Source organism: Zea mays, chromosome 3 (assembly GCF_902167145.1).
Source record: "Zea mays cultivar B73 chromosome 3, Zm-B73-REFERENCE-NAM-5.0, whole genome shotgun sequence".
In the NCBI taxonomy this organism is placed as follows: domain Eukaryota; kingdom Viridiplantae; phylum Streptophyta; class Magnoliopsida; order Poales; family Poaceae; genus Zea; species Zea mays.
The window spans coordinates 147,739,522-147,755,044 of record NC_050098.1 but is presented as its reverse complement, the minus strand read 5'-3'; the positions used below and the strand labels follow the sequence as shown (position 1 = coordinate 147,755,044).

Below are 15,523 nucleotides of genomic sequence, written 5' to 3'. Positions count from 1 at the left end.
CGCGATTTAATAGACTGGCTCAAATTGAATGCAGAGGGATCCCCATTCTACACGTCAATATATATCAATATCAACACGACGAGGTAGTGTTGACGCAAAGCGTAGTTGTGCGCTAGCCTGGATATGTTTATTAGTCTTTCTTTTACTTGATGAGCGTTCTTACATTACTGTTGCCCAAGTCACTGCAAAAAAAATGACCATGGAAACTATTGATTCAGGTTTTCCGTTGAGCGGCTGCATGTCATCATGTTCATAATGCATGCATTGCTGTTGCTGTGTTGGTGCAAATGGGCTACAATTTACAACCATTATTGTTTTTGTAGCTAATGCCTTTTACTCGCTTCCTGTTTTGATTCTCATCTGAGGAAGCATGTATATTATTCGTTTCGTTTCGTTCTAATCCTGCGTCCTAGAATTTGTTCGACACCCGGAACCAGGTAGTAGTAGCAGCATGTCGCCATCGTCGCCGGTGCCGGCGAGGCCGGAGAATGTCGCCTCCGGCCCGGCCACTACGAGTAACGCATTCCACGTGCTTAACTCTGGCGGCGGCGCCGGAACGTACCTGGGGCCTCCCCATGCCGCCGCGTTGCGTTCGCCACAGGTGCGCCCCATCACCGGCTTCGGCTACCCAGCCACCGGCGTTGTTGCCCCCGCAAACGTGGCTCGTCCTCCCGGAGGACAGCTAGGGGCGCGAATGGAGATAGTGCAGCAGCTCATGCACTTAGCTGGATGGGGTAACCTCCCGTCACCGCCATCGCCATGGCTCCACAACTACGCGGCGTTCATGTCCCCGCGAGGCCAGCCATTGCTGCTGTCCCCCTCCGCGAGCGGTCCGCCAGGAGCCAGCGGGAGCAGCGTTGCCGTCCGTGGTGTCGCCCGCAGGTACGCCCCCGGTCCCGGAGGCCGCCGTAAACCACCGAACGTGAGGCCGCTTCAGATTACCGATGCCGCCACAGTCGCCGCCGGATCAGCCAGCAAGAAGAAGGCAGTTGGCGCGGCGCAACACCTGCCCCCTGTGCTCGCCATGCCGACCACGGTTGGAGGCGAGGTGGCCGCCGCGGCGAATGGCCGTGTCCGGAAGCGCGCACCCAAGGATAAGGACGGCAGCAAGCCGGAGCCGTCCAAGAAGCCCAGCCTGCCCAGGCAGAGGGCCGCCAGCAAGCAGCGAACGGCTGGAGACATGAACGCGGTCGCCGCCGACGCGAAAACCCCCGGTGTCGAGAACCAGACGCCCAGCAACGATCTTCAGATCGTCCCTGTTGTGCCGCCGCCAACGCCGACCAACAGAAGGAAGAGGAAGCAGAAGTCGCCGAGCAGCAGCGTGGTCGCCAGGAGGAGCAGCGCGGTCGCGGCGGCGAAGAGGCACACCATACTGGCATGGCTGATCGACGCCGGGTTCCTGTCCGACGGGGAGAAAGTGTTCTACGTTCCAGTGGACGGCAAGGTCGTCTCGGGCGCGGTGACCAGGACGGGAGTCCACTGCGGCTGCTGCGACGCCGTGGTGCCGCTGCCGTCGTTCGAGGCGCACGCCGGGCGCGACCCCGGGCGGCAGCGGCGGTCGTGGGAGAAGCTCCTGCTCGTGTCCGGGAGCTCCCTGCTGAGGCGCATGCAGGAAGCGTGGGAGAAGGAGCGGGTCAAGATGTTCCTGGTGCAGGAGAAGGCGAGGGCGGCGCTGGAGCAGGAGCAGGAGAGGAGCGCGCAGGCCAAGAGGAGGCTCCTCGCGAAGCAGAAGAAGGGCGCCGTCGAAGGGGTCGTGACGCCTCCTAGACCCAGAACGAAGATGAGGCCCGGCGCGAAGGATTCCAGCGACGACGCCTGCGGCGTCTGCGGCGACGGCGGCGAGCTGCTCTGCTGCGACAGCTGCCCGTCCACCTTCCACCCGGCGTGCCTCGCCATGAAGGTTCCACAAGGGTGGTGGGCTTGCCACTACTGCCGATGCGTGCTGTGCATGGCAAATGATGATCAGGGCTTGTCCACATGCCAACACTGTAGTCTCAAGTGTACGCGCATCTCACTCGCTGTCTCAATCAGTCTCGCTCCCTGAAAAGGAATAATAGCAATGCCGCTGCAGATCATGAGGTTTGCCGTCGTCCATCCCTAAGCAACGGGCGCGGCATCGGCGCATACTGTAGCGAAACCTGCAAGAAGGTGTATACCTGCTGAGTGCTGCCTAGTCTCTCCACTTCATTTGGTTTCTTGTTGGCCGTATCAGATCTGTTCTGTCTTTTTTTTCCAGGTGTCTGCTCGGTTATCAGACATGGTAGGCGTAACAAACCACACCGAAGATGGTTTCTCATGGGCTCTGCTGAAGATCCAGAAAGACGAGGCCGTCAGTTCACAGGACACTGCTGCTGTTCTTGAATGCAACGTGAAGCTTGCGGTGGCGCTTGGCGTGCTGAACGAGTGCTTCAACCCGGCCAAGGATCGCCGAACTAAGATCGATATGCTCCACCAAGCTGTCTACAGCCTCGGGTAAGTTCAGTCAGTCAGCACTGAAACATCTGCGTCTCTTTTCAGTTCTTCGATAGCAAAAAAGGTTTGTGCTTCAACAGATCAGAATTCAAACGGGTGAGCTACGAAGGATTCTACACCATGGTTCTGGACAAGGATGGGGAAACCATTGCAGCAGCCCTGCTGAGGTTTGGATTCAGGAGTACTTGTCAGTGTTCCTGGCCTAGTCGTTGTTGTATATTACTGTAAGCAAAGGTCTTCTTCTTCTTCTTTTTTACAGGATCCATGGCACAAAGGTCGCCGAGATGCCGTTCGCTGCCACGCTGCCAGCTTACCGGAAACAAGGGATGATGCGTCGGCTGGTGAACGCTGTCGAGCAGGTAGGAGGAGCACGACACTGTCTGCCTGCCTGCCTTTCTGTATGCCACTGTCACTGTTCACCAGGTGTGAGTGTGAAGCAGGTGCTGGCGTCAGTGCAAGTGGACAAGCTGGTGATACCGGCCATAGCTGCTCTGGTGGACACCTGGACGAGGTCCTTCTCCTTCAGGCCCCTGCTGGACCCCGAGTCGAGGGAGGAAATCAGGAGGCGGAGTCTGGTGGTCATCGCCGGCACCACCCTGCTCCACAAACCCGTGGCCGCCGCGCGGCCGCCGTCGCCACACAGACACGCTGAAGCAGCGGCGCCGAAGAATGCAGGGCTGCCGTGGTGGTGGAAGTACACGCAGCAGGCGCCGCCGCTCACGGACGACGAGCGGGCCTTCCTGGACACGGCGCCGCTCGCCTGCAGCTTCACCGACCTGCTGGTCACCGGCGAGCTGCGCCTGTGCGCGGGGAACTCGATCGCCTGCTGTTCCTCAGCCTCCGTGCGGTAAGGCGACCGCGACGGGCGCTTCAGCTCTGGGATTTGGAGACGACGCTCGCTCCTGCGTCCATGCCTGACTGTCACGGTGTCACCAGGCGAACCTCTCATTAGTGTCCCGAATCTCTCAGTAGTGTCCGGAGATCAAACTCCGGCGAACCTCTAGCTGCTGTCGGTGATCGGACAATGGAGTGTCCAAAAGTGTTGTGCACGCTATTTAATCACTCCGTTTTTCCTGAATAATTCATCCGTTACAATTTATAATTAGTTTGCCTTTTTATTATAAGTTAGAACGACCCGTCTTATTAAAAAAAATCATAGTTTATTATTATTTTTTGCCGTGATATTATTTAGCATATAATATATCTTAAATGTGACTTTGAATTTTTCGTTTTTTTAAAAAATTTTGAATAGTGTAACACAAAAAAGTCAAACGAATTTTAATTTTGAACAATAAGAGTATATAATAATATAAATAATATATCGTTGATGCATACGAAGACACTAGAGTTTTTCACGTGATTAGATTATACTCCATCAGTTCTAAAATAGTAGTATTTTTAACTTTTGATTTTTATGTCTATATTAAAATAGATGATAATAAGTATAGACACATATATAAACACATATATATTAACTATTGTATAGATCCACTATTTACCCAAAACAAATTTTATTTTATAACAGACGGAGTATAAGAAATGATATAGGAGTATGGCTACATTTGAGTGATGGCTCCCATCTATTGTCACTTCCCTACTACTCTATAAGATCCTATTGTAGGCGTCCACAAGTGCGTCATGTTCTGCCCCGACATCCTGCCCTCGCGCAATCTCAGGAATCACCGCCTCGCGCCATCATCGCCCCTCGGGCACCTTCAACCTTCCATCGGCGCAGTCACAGAATCCCAGGAATCATCCATCGCCTGCGCGCCCCCTCGCGCAATCCCAGGAAACGCTCCATCCCCGCCCAGTGCGACGTGCTCATGCCCCGCGCACCCGCCACCGACATCCTCCCCACCTCTGTCTCCATACACCGGCACCTGCCGACCGGGTCGAGGGCCCGGGCCTCCAACTCCGTCAGGTTCTCGCCGCGCGCCGTCCGCTCCGTGTCGCACGAGTGCCTCCAGGCGTCGTTCCACGCCGACCTGCCGGCGCCGTCCAAGAAGCCCACTGCCATTGCCGTCCCTAGGCACGCTGCGGCGCCGCGCAAGTCTAGCGGCGGCGGCAAGAAGCAGCTCAACCTGTTCCAGCGCGCGGCGGCGGTCGCGCTCGACGCGTTCGAGGAGGGGTTCGTGGCCAACGTTGATAGTCGCCTAGAGGGGGGGTGAATAGGGCGAAACTGAAATTTACAAATATAAACACAACTACAAGTCGGGTTAGCGTTAGAAATAAAAACGAGTCCGCGAGAGAGGGTGCAAAACAAATCTCAAGCAAATAAGAAGTGTGACACACAGATTTGTTTTACCGAGGTTCGGTTCTCGCAAACCTACTCCCCGTTGAGGTGGTCACAAAGACCGGGTCTCTTTCAACCCTTTCCCTCTCTCAAACGGTCCCTCCGACCGAGTGAGCTTCTCTTCTCAAATCAAAGCTGGGAACAAAACTTCCCCGCAAGGGCCACCACACAATTGGTGCCTCTTGCCTTGATTACAATGGAGTTTTGGTCACAAGAACAAGTGAGAAAGAAAGGAAGCAACCCAAGCGCAAGAGCTCAAAAGAACACGGCAGGTCTCTCTCGCTAATCACTAAAGTCTTGTGTGGAATTGGAGAGGATTTGATCTCTTTGGTGTGTCTAGAATTGAATACCTAGCTCTTGTAAGTGGTTGAGAAGTGGAAAACTTGGATGCAATGAATGGTGGGTGGTTGGGGGTATTTATAGCCCCAACCACCAAACTAGCCGTTTGGTGGGGCTGACTGTCGTATGGTGCACCGGACAGTCCGGTGTACACCGGACATGTCCGGTGCGCCAGCCACATCACCAAACCCGTTGGGATTCGACCGTTGGAGCTCTGACTTCTGGGCCCGCCTGGATGTCCGGTGGCGCACCGGACATGTACTGTAGAGTGTCCGGTGCGCCACAATGCGCGAGCCTGTCTTCTGCGCGCTCTGGCGCGCATTAAATGTCGTTGCAGGTGACCATTGGCGCGAAGTAGTCGTTGCCCCGCGGTTACACCGGACAGTCTGGTGTACACCGGACATGTCCGGTGAATTATAGCGGAGCAACCGTTGCAGATTCCCGAGGCTGCCAAGTTACAGAGCTGCGTCCTCTTGGAGCACCGGACACTGTCCGGTGTACACCGGACAGTCCGGTGAATTATAGCGCGTCGGCTTCTGAAAATTCCCGAGGCTGAGAAGTTCTGCGCGAAGTCCCTTGGTGCACCGGACACTGTCCGGTGCGCCAGACCAGGGAGCCTTTCGGGATGCCTTTAGCCTCTATTTTGAACCCAACATTGGTCTTTTTAATTGGCTTGTTGTGAACCTTTGACACCTGTATAACTTATACACTAGAGCAAACTAGTTAGTCCAATTATTTGTGTTGGGCAATTCAACCACCAAAATTACTTAGGAACTAGGTGTAAGCCTAATTCCCTTTCAATCTCCCCCTTTTTGGTGATTGATGCCAACACAAACCAAAGCAAATATAGAAATGCATAATTGAACTAGTTTACATAATGTAAGTGCAAAGGTTGCTTGCAATTGAGCCAATATTAATACTTACAAGATATGCATGGATTGTTTCTTCGTTTTTAACATTTTGGACCACGCTTGCACCACATGTTTTGTTTTTGCAAACTATTTTGTAAATCCTTTTCAAAGTTCGTTTGCAAATAGTCAAAGGTAAATGAATAGGATTTTGCAAAGCATTTTCAAGATTTGAAATTTTATCCCCCTGTTTCAAATGTTTTTCCTTTGACTAAACAAAACTCCCCCTAAATGAGATCCTCCTCTTAGTGTTCAAGAGGGTTTTGATATATCATTTTTGAAATACTACTTTCTCCCCCTTTTGAACACAATAAGATACCAATTTGGAATTTACCAAATGAAAATCCCCAAAGTTAAAATTAGGTGGTGGTGCGGTCCTTTTGCTTTGGGCTCATACTTTCTCCCCCTTTGGCATGAATCGCCAAAAACGGAATCATTAGAGCCCTCGAAGTACTTTCTTCCCCTTTGGTCATAAATAAATGAGTTAAGATTATACCAAAGACGAAGTCCTTTTGCTCTCTCCCCCAAAGATGGAGAGTGGCACGGAGCGACGGCGAAGGATGAGTTACGGAGTGGAAGCCTTTGTCTTCGCCGAAGACTCCAATTCCCTTTCAATACACCTATGACTTGGTTTGAAATAGACTTGAAAAACACATTAGTCATAGCATATGAAAGAGACATGATCAAAGGTATACAAATGAGCTATGTGAGCAAGTTAGCAAAAGAAATTGCGCGAATCAAGAATATTGAGCTCATGCCTAAGTTTGTTAAAAGTTTGTTCATCAAGAGGCTTGGTAAAGATATCGGCTAATTGATTTTTAGTGTTAATGTAAGAAATCTCGATATCTCCCTTTTGTTGGTGATCCCTAAGAAAATGATACTGAATGGCTATGTGTTTAGTGCGGCTATGCTCGACGAGATTATCTGCCATCTTGATTGCACTCTCATTATCACATAGCAAAGGGACTTTGGTTAATTTGTAACCGTAGTCCCGCAGGGTTTGCCTCATCCAAAGCAATTGCGCGCAACAGTGGCCTGCGGCAATGTACTCGGCTTCGGCGGTGGAAAGAGCGACCGAATTTTGTTTCTTTGAAGCCCAAGACACCAAGGATCTTCCCAAGAACTGGCAAGTCCCCGATGTGCTCTTCCTATTGATTTTACACCCCGCCCAATCAGCATCCGAATAACCAATCAAATCAAATGTGGATCCCCTAGGATACCAAAGCCCAAACTTAGGAGTGTAAGCCAAATATCTCAAGATTCGTTTTACGGCCGTAAGGTGAGCTTCCTTAGGGTCGGCTTGGAATCTTGCACACATGCATACGGAAAGCATAATATCCGGTCGAGATGCACATAAATAGAGTAAAGAACCTATCATCGACCGGTATACCTTTTGATCCACGGACTTACCTCCCGTGTCGAGGTCGAGATGCCCATTAGTTCCCATGGGTGTCTTGATGGGCTTGGCATCCTTCATCCCAAACTTGTTTAGAATGTCTTGAGTATACTTCGTTTGGCTAATGAAGGTGCCCTCTTGGAGTTGCTTCACTTGAAATCCCAAGAAGTACTTCAACTCCCCCATCATAGACATCTCGAATTTTTGTGTCATGATCCTACTAAATTCTTCACATGTAGACTCGTTAGTAGACCCAAATATAATATCATCAACATAAATTTGGCATACAAACAAGTCATTTTCAAGAGTTTTAGTGAATAGAGTAGGATCGGCCTTTCCGACTTTGAAGCCATTAGCGATAAGGAAATCTCTAAGGCATTCATACCATGCTCTTGGGGCTTGCTTGAGCCCATAAAGCGCCTTAGAGAGTTTATAGACATGGTTAGGGTACTCACTATCTTCAAAGCCGGGAGGTTGCTCAACATAGACCTCTTCCTTGATTGGACCATTGAGGAAGGCACTCTTCACGTCCATTTGGTAAAGCTTGAAGCCATGGTAGGTAGCATAGGCTAATAATATGCGAATTGACTCAAGCCTAGCTACGGGTGCATAGGTTTCACTGAAATCCAAACCTTCGACTTGGGAGTATCCCTTGGCCACAAGTCGAGCTTTGTTCCTTGTCACCACACCATGCTCATCTTGCTTGTTGCGGAAGACCCATTTGGTTCCTACAACATTTTGGTTAGGACGTGGAACTAAATGCCATACCTCATTCCTAGTGAAGTTGTTGAGCTCCTCTTGCATCGCCACCACCCAATCCGAATCTTGAAGTGCTTCCTCTAACCTGTGTGGCTCAATAGAGGAAACAAAAGAGTAATGCTCACAAAAATGTGCAACACGAGATCTAGTAGTTACCCCCTTATGAATGTCGCCGAGGATGGTGTCGACGGGGTGATCTCGTTGGATTGCTTGGTGAACTCTTGGGTGTGGCGGCCTTTGCTCTTTATCCTACTTGTCTTGATCATTTGCATCTCCCCCTTGATCATTGTCGTCATCTTGAGGTGGCTCATTTGCTTGCTCTTCTACTTCATCCTCATTTTGAGTTGGTGGAGATGCTTGCGTGGAGGAGGATGGATGATCTTGTGCATTTGGAGGCTCTTCAGATTCCTTAGGACACACATCCCCAATGGACATGTTCCTTAGCGCGATGCATGGAGCCTCTTCATTACCTATCTTATCAAGATCAACTTGCTCTATTTGAGAGTCGTTAGTCTCATCAAACACAACGTCACAAGAAACTTCAACTTGTCCAGTGGACTTGTTAAAGACTCTATATGCCCTTGTGTTTGAATCATATCCTAGTAAAAAGCCTTCTACAGTCTTAGGAGCAAATTTAGATTTTCTACCTCTTTTAACAAGAATAAAACATTTGCTACCAAAGACTCTAAAATATGAAATATTGGGCTTTTTACCGGTTAGGATGTCATAAGATGTCTTCTTGAGGATTCGGTGTAGATATAACCGGTTGATGGCGTAGCAAGCGGTGTTGACCGCCTCGGCCTAAAACCGATCCAAAGTCTTGTACTCATCAAGCATGGTTCTTGCCATGTCCAATAGAGTTCTATTCTTCCTCTCCACTACACCATTTTGTTGTGGGGTGTAGGGAGAAGAGAACTCATGCTTGATGCCCTCCTCCTCAAGGAAGCCTTCAATTTGAGAGTTCTTGAACTCTGTCCCGTTGTCGCTTCTAATTTTCTTGATCCTTAAGCCGAACTCGTTTTGAGCTCGTCTCAAGAATCCCTTTAAGGTTTCTTGGGTTTGAGATTTTTCCTGCAAAAAGAACACCCAAGTGAAGCGAGAATAATCATCCACAATTACTAGACAGTACTTACTCCCGCTGATGCTTATGTAAGCAATCGGGCCGAATAGATCCATGTGGAGTAGCTCAAGCGGCCTGTCAGTCGTCATGATGTTCTTGTGTGGATAATGGGCACCAACTTGCTTTCCTGCTTGGCATGCGCTACAAACCCTGTCTTTCTCAAAATGAACATTTGTTAGTCCTAAAATGTGTTCTCCCTTTAGAAGCTTGTGAAGATTCTTCATCCCAACATGGGCTAGTCGGCGGTGCCAGAGCCAACCCATGTTAGTCTTAGCAATTAAGCATGTGTCGAGTTCAGCTCTATCAAAATCTACTAAGTATAGCTGACCCTCTAGCACACCCTTAAATGCTATTGAATCATCACTTCTTCTAAAGACAGTGACACCAACATCAGTAAAGAGACAGTTGTAGCCCATTTTGCATAATTGAGATACGGAAAGCAAATTGTAATCTAATGAATCCACAAGAAAAACATTGGAAATGGAATGGTCAGGGGATATAGCTATTTTACCCAAACCTTTGACCAAACCTTGATTTCCATCCCCGAATGTGATAGCTCGTTGGGGATCCTGATTTTTCTCGTAGGAGGAGAACATCTTCTTCTCCCCTCTCATATGGTTTGTGCACCCACTGTTGAGTATCCAACTTGAGCCTCCGGATGCATAAACCTACAAAACAATTTTAGTTCTTGACTTTAGGTACCCAAACGGTTTTGGGTCCTTTGGCATTAGAAACAAGAACTTTGGGTACCCAAACACAAGTCTTGGAGCCCTTGTGTTTGCCCCCAACAAACTTGGCAACTACCTTGCCGGATTTGTTAGTTAAAACATATGATGCATCAAAAGTTTTGAATGAAATGTCATGATCATTTGATGCACTAGGAGTTTTCTTCTTAGGCAACTTAGCACGGGTTGGTTGCCTAGAGCTAGATGTCTCACCCTTATACATAAATGCATGATTAGGGCCAGAGTGAGACTTCCTAGAATGAATTCTCCTAATTTTGCTCTCAGGATAACCGGCAGGGTATAAAATGTAACCCACGTTATCCTGAGGCATGGGAGCCTTGCCCTTAACAAAGTTTGACAATTTCTTAGGAGGGGCACTAATTTTGACATTGTCTCCCCTTTGGAAGCCGATGCCATCCTTAATGCCAGGGTGTCTCCCACTATAGAGCATACTCCTAGCAAATTTAAAATTTTCATTTTCTAAGTTATGCTCGGCAATTTTAGCATCTAATTTTGCTATATGATCATTTTGTTGTTTAATTAAAGACATGTGATCATGAATAGCATTAATATCAACATCTCTACATCTAGTACAAATAGATACATGCTCAACGATAGATGTAGAGGGTTTGCAAGATTTTAATTCTATAACCTTAGCATGTAATATATCGTTTTCACTCCTAAGGTTAGAAATAGTAGCATTGCAAACATCAAAATCTTTAGCCTTAGCAAGCAATTTTTCATTCTCAATTCTAAGGCTAGCAAGAAAAATGTTCAATTCTTCAATCCTAGCAAGTAAATCATCATTATCATCTCTAGAATTGGAAGTTGAAACATTACAAACATGAGAATCAACCTTAGCTATCAAATTAGCATTTTCATTTCTAAGGTTGGCAATGGTGTCATGGCATGTGCTTAGCTCACTAGTTAATTTCCCACATTTTCTACCTCTAGAGCATAAGCATTTTTAACCTTAACATGTTTCTTATTTTCCTTAATTAGGAAGTCCTCTTGGGAATCCAAAAGGTCATCCTTTTCATGAATAGCACTATTTAATTCATTTAATTTTTCCTTTTGTTCCATGTTAAGGTTGGCAAAAAGGGTACGCAAATTATCTTCCTCATCACTAGCATTATCATCACTAGAAGATTCATATTTAGTGGAGGATTTTGATTTAACCTTCTTCCTTTTGCCGTCCTTTGCCATGAGGCACTTGTGGCCGACGTTGGGGAAGAGGAGTCCCTTGGTGACGGCGATGTTGGCGGCGTCCTCGTCGTCGGAGGACTCGGTGGAGCTCTCGTCGGAGTCCCACTCGCGGCACACGTGGGCATCGCCGCCCCTCTTCTTGTGGTACCTCCTTTTTTCTCTCCTCTTGCCCTTCTTGTCGTTATCCCTGTCACTGTCACTTGATAATGGACATTTAGCAATAAAGTGACCGGGCTTACCACACTTGTAGCAAACCTTCTTGGAACGGGATTTGTAATCCTTCCCCTTCCATTGCTTGAGGATTTGGCGAAAGCTTTTGATGATTAAAGCCATCTCCTCGTTGTCGAGCTTTGAAGCGTCGATTGGTTGTCTACTTGGTGTAGACTCCTCCTTCTTCTCCTCCGTCGCCTTGAATGCCACCGGTTGTGCTTCGGATGTGGAGGGATCATCAAGCTCGTTGATCTTCTTTGAGCCCTTGATCATACATTCAAAGCTCACAAAATTCCCGATAACTTCCTCGGGAGTCATTAGTGTGTATCTAGGATTACCACGAATTAATTGAACTTGAGTCGGTTTAAGGAAGATGAGTGATCTAAGAATAACCTTAACCACCTCGTGGTCATCCCATTTCTTGCTCCCGAGGTTGCGCACTTGGTTCACCAAGGTTTTGAGCCGGTTGTACATATCTTGTGGCTCCTCCCCTTGGCGAAGACGGAAGCGACCGAGCTCCCCCTCGATCGTTTCCCGCTTGGTGATCTTGGTGAGTTCATCACCCTCGTGCGCGGTCTTGAGTAGATCCCAAATCTCCTTTGCATTCTTCAACCCTTGCACTTTGTTATATTCCTCTCTACTTAGAGAGACAAGGAGTATGGTTGTAGTTTGGGAGTTGAAATGCTCGATTTGGCCCACTTCATCCACATCATAGTCTTCATCCCCTACGGATGGTACCTGTGCACCAAACTCAACAACATCCCATATCCTTTTGTGGAGTGAGGTTAGATGGAATCGCATTAAATCACTCCACCTAGCGTAATCTTCACCATCAAATGTTGGTGGTTTGCCTAATGGGACGGAAAGCAAAGGTGTATGTTTAGAAATGCGAGGGTAGCATAGGGGAATCTTACTATACTTCTTGCGCTCTTGGCGCTTAGAAGTGACAGACGTCGCGTCGGAGCCGGAGGTGGATGTTGACGAAGAATCGGTCTCGTAGTAGACCACTTTCCTCATCCTCTTTTTCTTGTCCCCACTCCGATGCGGCTTGTGGGAGGAGGATTTCTCCTTCTTCTCTTTGTGTGAAGACGATTTCTTCTCCTTCCCTTTGGAGGAGTCTTTCTTCTCCTTCCTCTTGTTGCGGGACTCTTCCGATGAAGTCTTCCTGTGGCTTGTAGTGGGCTTTTCGCCGGTCTCCATCTCCTTCTTGGCGTGATCTCCTGACATCACTTCGAGCGGTTAGGCTCTAATGAAGCACCGAGCTCTGATACCAATTGATAGTCGCCTAGAGGGGGGTGAATAGGGTGAAACTGAAATTTACAAATATAAACACAACTACAAGCCGGGTTAGCGTTAGAAATAAAAACGAGTCCGCGAGAGAGGGTGCAAAACAAATCTCAAGCAAATAAGAAGTGTGACACACGGATTTGTTTTACCGAGGTTCAGTTCTCGCAAACCTACTCCCCGTTGAGGTGGTCACAAAGACCGGGTCTCTTTCAACCCTTTCCCTCTCTCAAACGGTCCCTCCGACCGAGTGAGCTTCTCTTCTCAAATCAAAGCTGGGAACAAAACTTCCCCGCAAGGGCCACCACACAATTGGTGCCTCTTGCCTTGATTACAATGGAGTTTTGGTCACAAGAACAAGTGAGAAAGAAAGGAAGCAATCCAAGCGCAAGAGCTCAAAAGAACACGGCAGGTCTCTCTCGCTAATCACTAAAGTCTTGTGTGGAATTGGAGAGGATTTGATCTCTTTGGTGTGTCTAGAATTGAATGCCTAGCTCTTGTAAGTGGTTGAGAAGTGGAAAACTTGGATGCAATGAATGGTGGGTGGTTGGGGGTATTTATAGCCCCAACCACCAAACTAGCCGTTTGGTGGGGCTGACTGTCGTATGGTGCACCGGACAGTCCGGTGTACACCGGACATGTCCGGTGCGCCAGCCACATCACCAAACCCGTTGGGATTCGACCGTTGGAGCTCTGACTTCTGGGCCCGCCTGGATGTCCGGTGGCGCACCGTACATGTACTGTAGAGTGTCCGGTGCGCCACAATGCGCGTGCCTGACTTCTGCGCGCTCTGGCGCGCATTAAATGCCATTGCAGGTGACCGTTGGCGCGAAGTAGCCGTTGCCCCGCGGTTACACCGGACAGTCTGGTGTACACCGGACATGTCCGGTGAATTATAGCGGAGCAACCGTTGCAGATTCCCGAGGCTGCCAAGTTCCAGAGCCGCGTCCTCTTGGAGCACCGCACACTGTCTGGTGTACACCGGACGGTCCAGTGAATTATAGCGCGCCGGCTTCTGAAAATTCCCGAGGCTGAGAAGTTCTGCGCGAAGTCCCCTGGTGCACCGGACACTGTCCGGTGCGCCACTGGACAGTCCGGTGCGCCAGACCAGGGAGCCTTTCGGGATGCCTTTAGCCTCTATTTTGAACCCAACATTGGTCTTTTTAATTGGCTTGTTGTGAACCTTTGACACCTGTATAACTTATACACTAGAGCAAACTAGTTAGTCCAATTATTTGTGTTGGGCAATTCAACCACCAAAATTACTTAGGAACTAGGTGTAAGCCTAATTTCCTTTCAAACGTCCTCGAGCGGCTCCACGGGCTACCCAGCACGGCCAACCCGGCCGTGCAGATCGCCGGCAACTTAGCACCCATCGGGGAGAGGCCGCCCATGCGTGGGCTCCCCGTCTCCGGCCGCATCCCGCCCTTAATCAGCGGCTTCTGTACCTCCATCCACCGCTCAATGCGCTGCATGTAGCCCGCCTGCCGCCACCGCTCCAGGTCGAGCACCATGACACCCGTGTTGAAGTAGCACGGCCACCGCCCCACGAACATCCCGGCGAACCGCTGGTCCGACCAGATAACCGGCCCGTGAAGTACTTGGTGAAGTTGGTGTGTCAGTACTCGGGTGCGCCGACGGTGCGCCCACCGAGGTCAGTGTGCCACAGCTTGGCGACATCGTCCACGAGGACGAGGTCGGAGTCGAGGTAGATGGCGCAGCGCGAGGAGCTCGGCCAGGTAGTTGCGCGCGTAGTTGAGCGGCTGCTCCAGCGCCTGCCGCACCGACGTGGAGATGAGCTCGCGGACGCGCCCGAGGTCCAGGTAGCAGGCCTTGAACCAGAGCTGCAGGAAGAACGCGCGGACGACGCTCTCGGGGCACCTGGCGTGCTGCACCACCGAGTGGACCGCGGCGATGGAGCCCCTCAGGTACTCCTCGTTGAGCGTAATCACGATGTGGACGAGCCATGGGTCGTAGACATTGGCGGTGGTGCCGTTGTTCGCGCCGGCGCCGCAGTCGGCGGCATTGCGGAACGGCGGGGCACGGCGGAAGGCGACCCCCTGGCACCCCCTGCGATCTGTCCCGGGAAGCGGACACTGCCGTCGAACTGCAGCGACGGCGACACCACCACCACCACCATGGCGCGGATAAGAAGCCGGACAGGCGCGCCACCCACAGCATCGCGCTCCGCCGGCTCGGCCACCGCTTCCTCGCGCCAGGTCTCCCGAGCTGCGGCGGCCGCTGCTGCTTCGACCACCTCACCAAGACGCTGTGCAGGCGCGCGATGGTGTCCGGCGGTGGCGCGACCAGGCTTGGGTTGGAAACAAGGGGGAACACACGGACACGCGCAAGCACCCCCACCTCCTGGACCTCAATTGGATCGCGTCGCGCTCTCCTAGAGGTTGGAGGATCGGCGCGTGGAGTTGGGGAGAAGCAAGCATGAATACATGCGAGGTCAATGGGGGCGGACTGAGGAACAGAACAGCGGCACCGGATGCGGAGGTCTGACACTTTGTTAAACTTTGTTTTGTGGTACAATATCCAGGATGCTCTGGAACCTTACATGAGCAAGAGAACAGTTGAACTTCACTGGGGTAAGCACCATCAAGATTATGTGGATGGCTTGAATAAGCAGGTGGCTACCAGCCCTCTGTATGTATACACTCTGGATGATCTGATAAAAGAAGCCTACAACAATGGTAACACATTACCAGAGTATAACAATGCAGCACGGTTAACTCGTTTATGATACCCTGTCCATTCTATTTTGCTTGCATTACTCATCTTTTGTCTGTCATATGCTTTCTTTCA

General features: G+C 50.0%; 1 protein-coding gene and 1 pseudogene across 1 annotated transcript; one reads left to right on the top strand and one right to left on the bottom strand.

Moving 5' to 3' along the window:
- Positions 1-451: 451 nt before the first annotated feature.
- Positions 452-3,577, top strand: LOC111591166 (increased DNA methylation 1). Its single transcript, XM_023302097.1, has 7 exons — positions 452-2,000; positions 2,072-2,148; positions 2,237-2,472; positions 2,553-2,639; positions 2,732-2,831; positions 2,913-3,083; positions 3,177-3,577. The coding sequence occupies exons 1-7, from the start codon at positions 452-454 to the stop codon at positions 3,321-3,323; spliced, it is 2,367 nt and encodes a 788-aa protein (XP_023157865.1). The 3' UTR covers positions 3,324-3,577.
- A 630-nt stretch (positions 3,578-4,207) lies between these two features.
- Positions 4,208-14,893, bottom strand: LOC103652251 (probable galacturonosyltransferase-like 7; annotated as a pseudogene).
- Between the last annotated feature and the right edge of the window lie 630 nt (positions 14,894-15,523).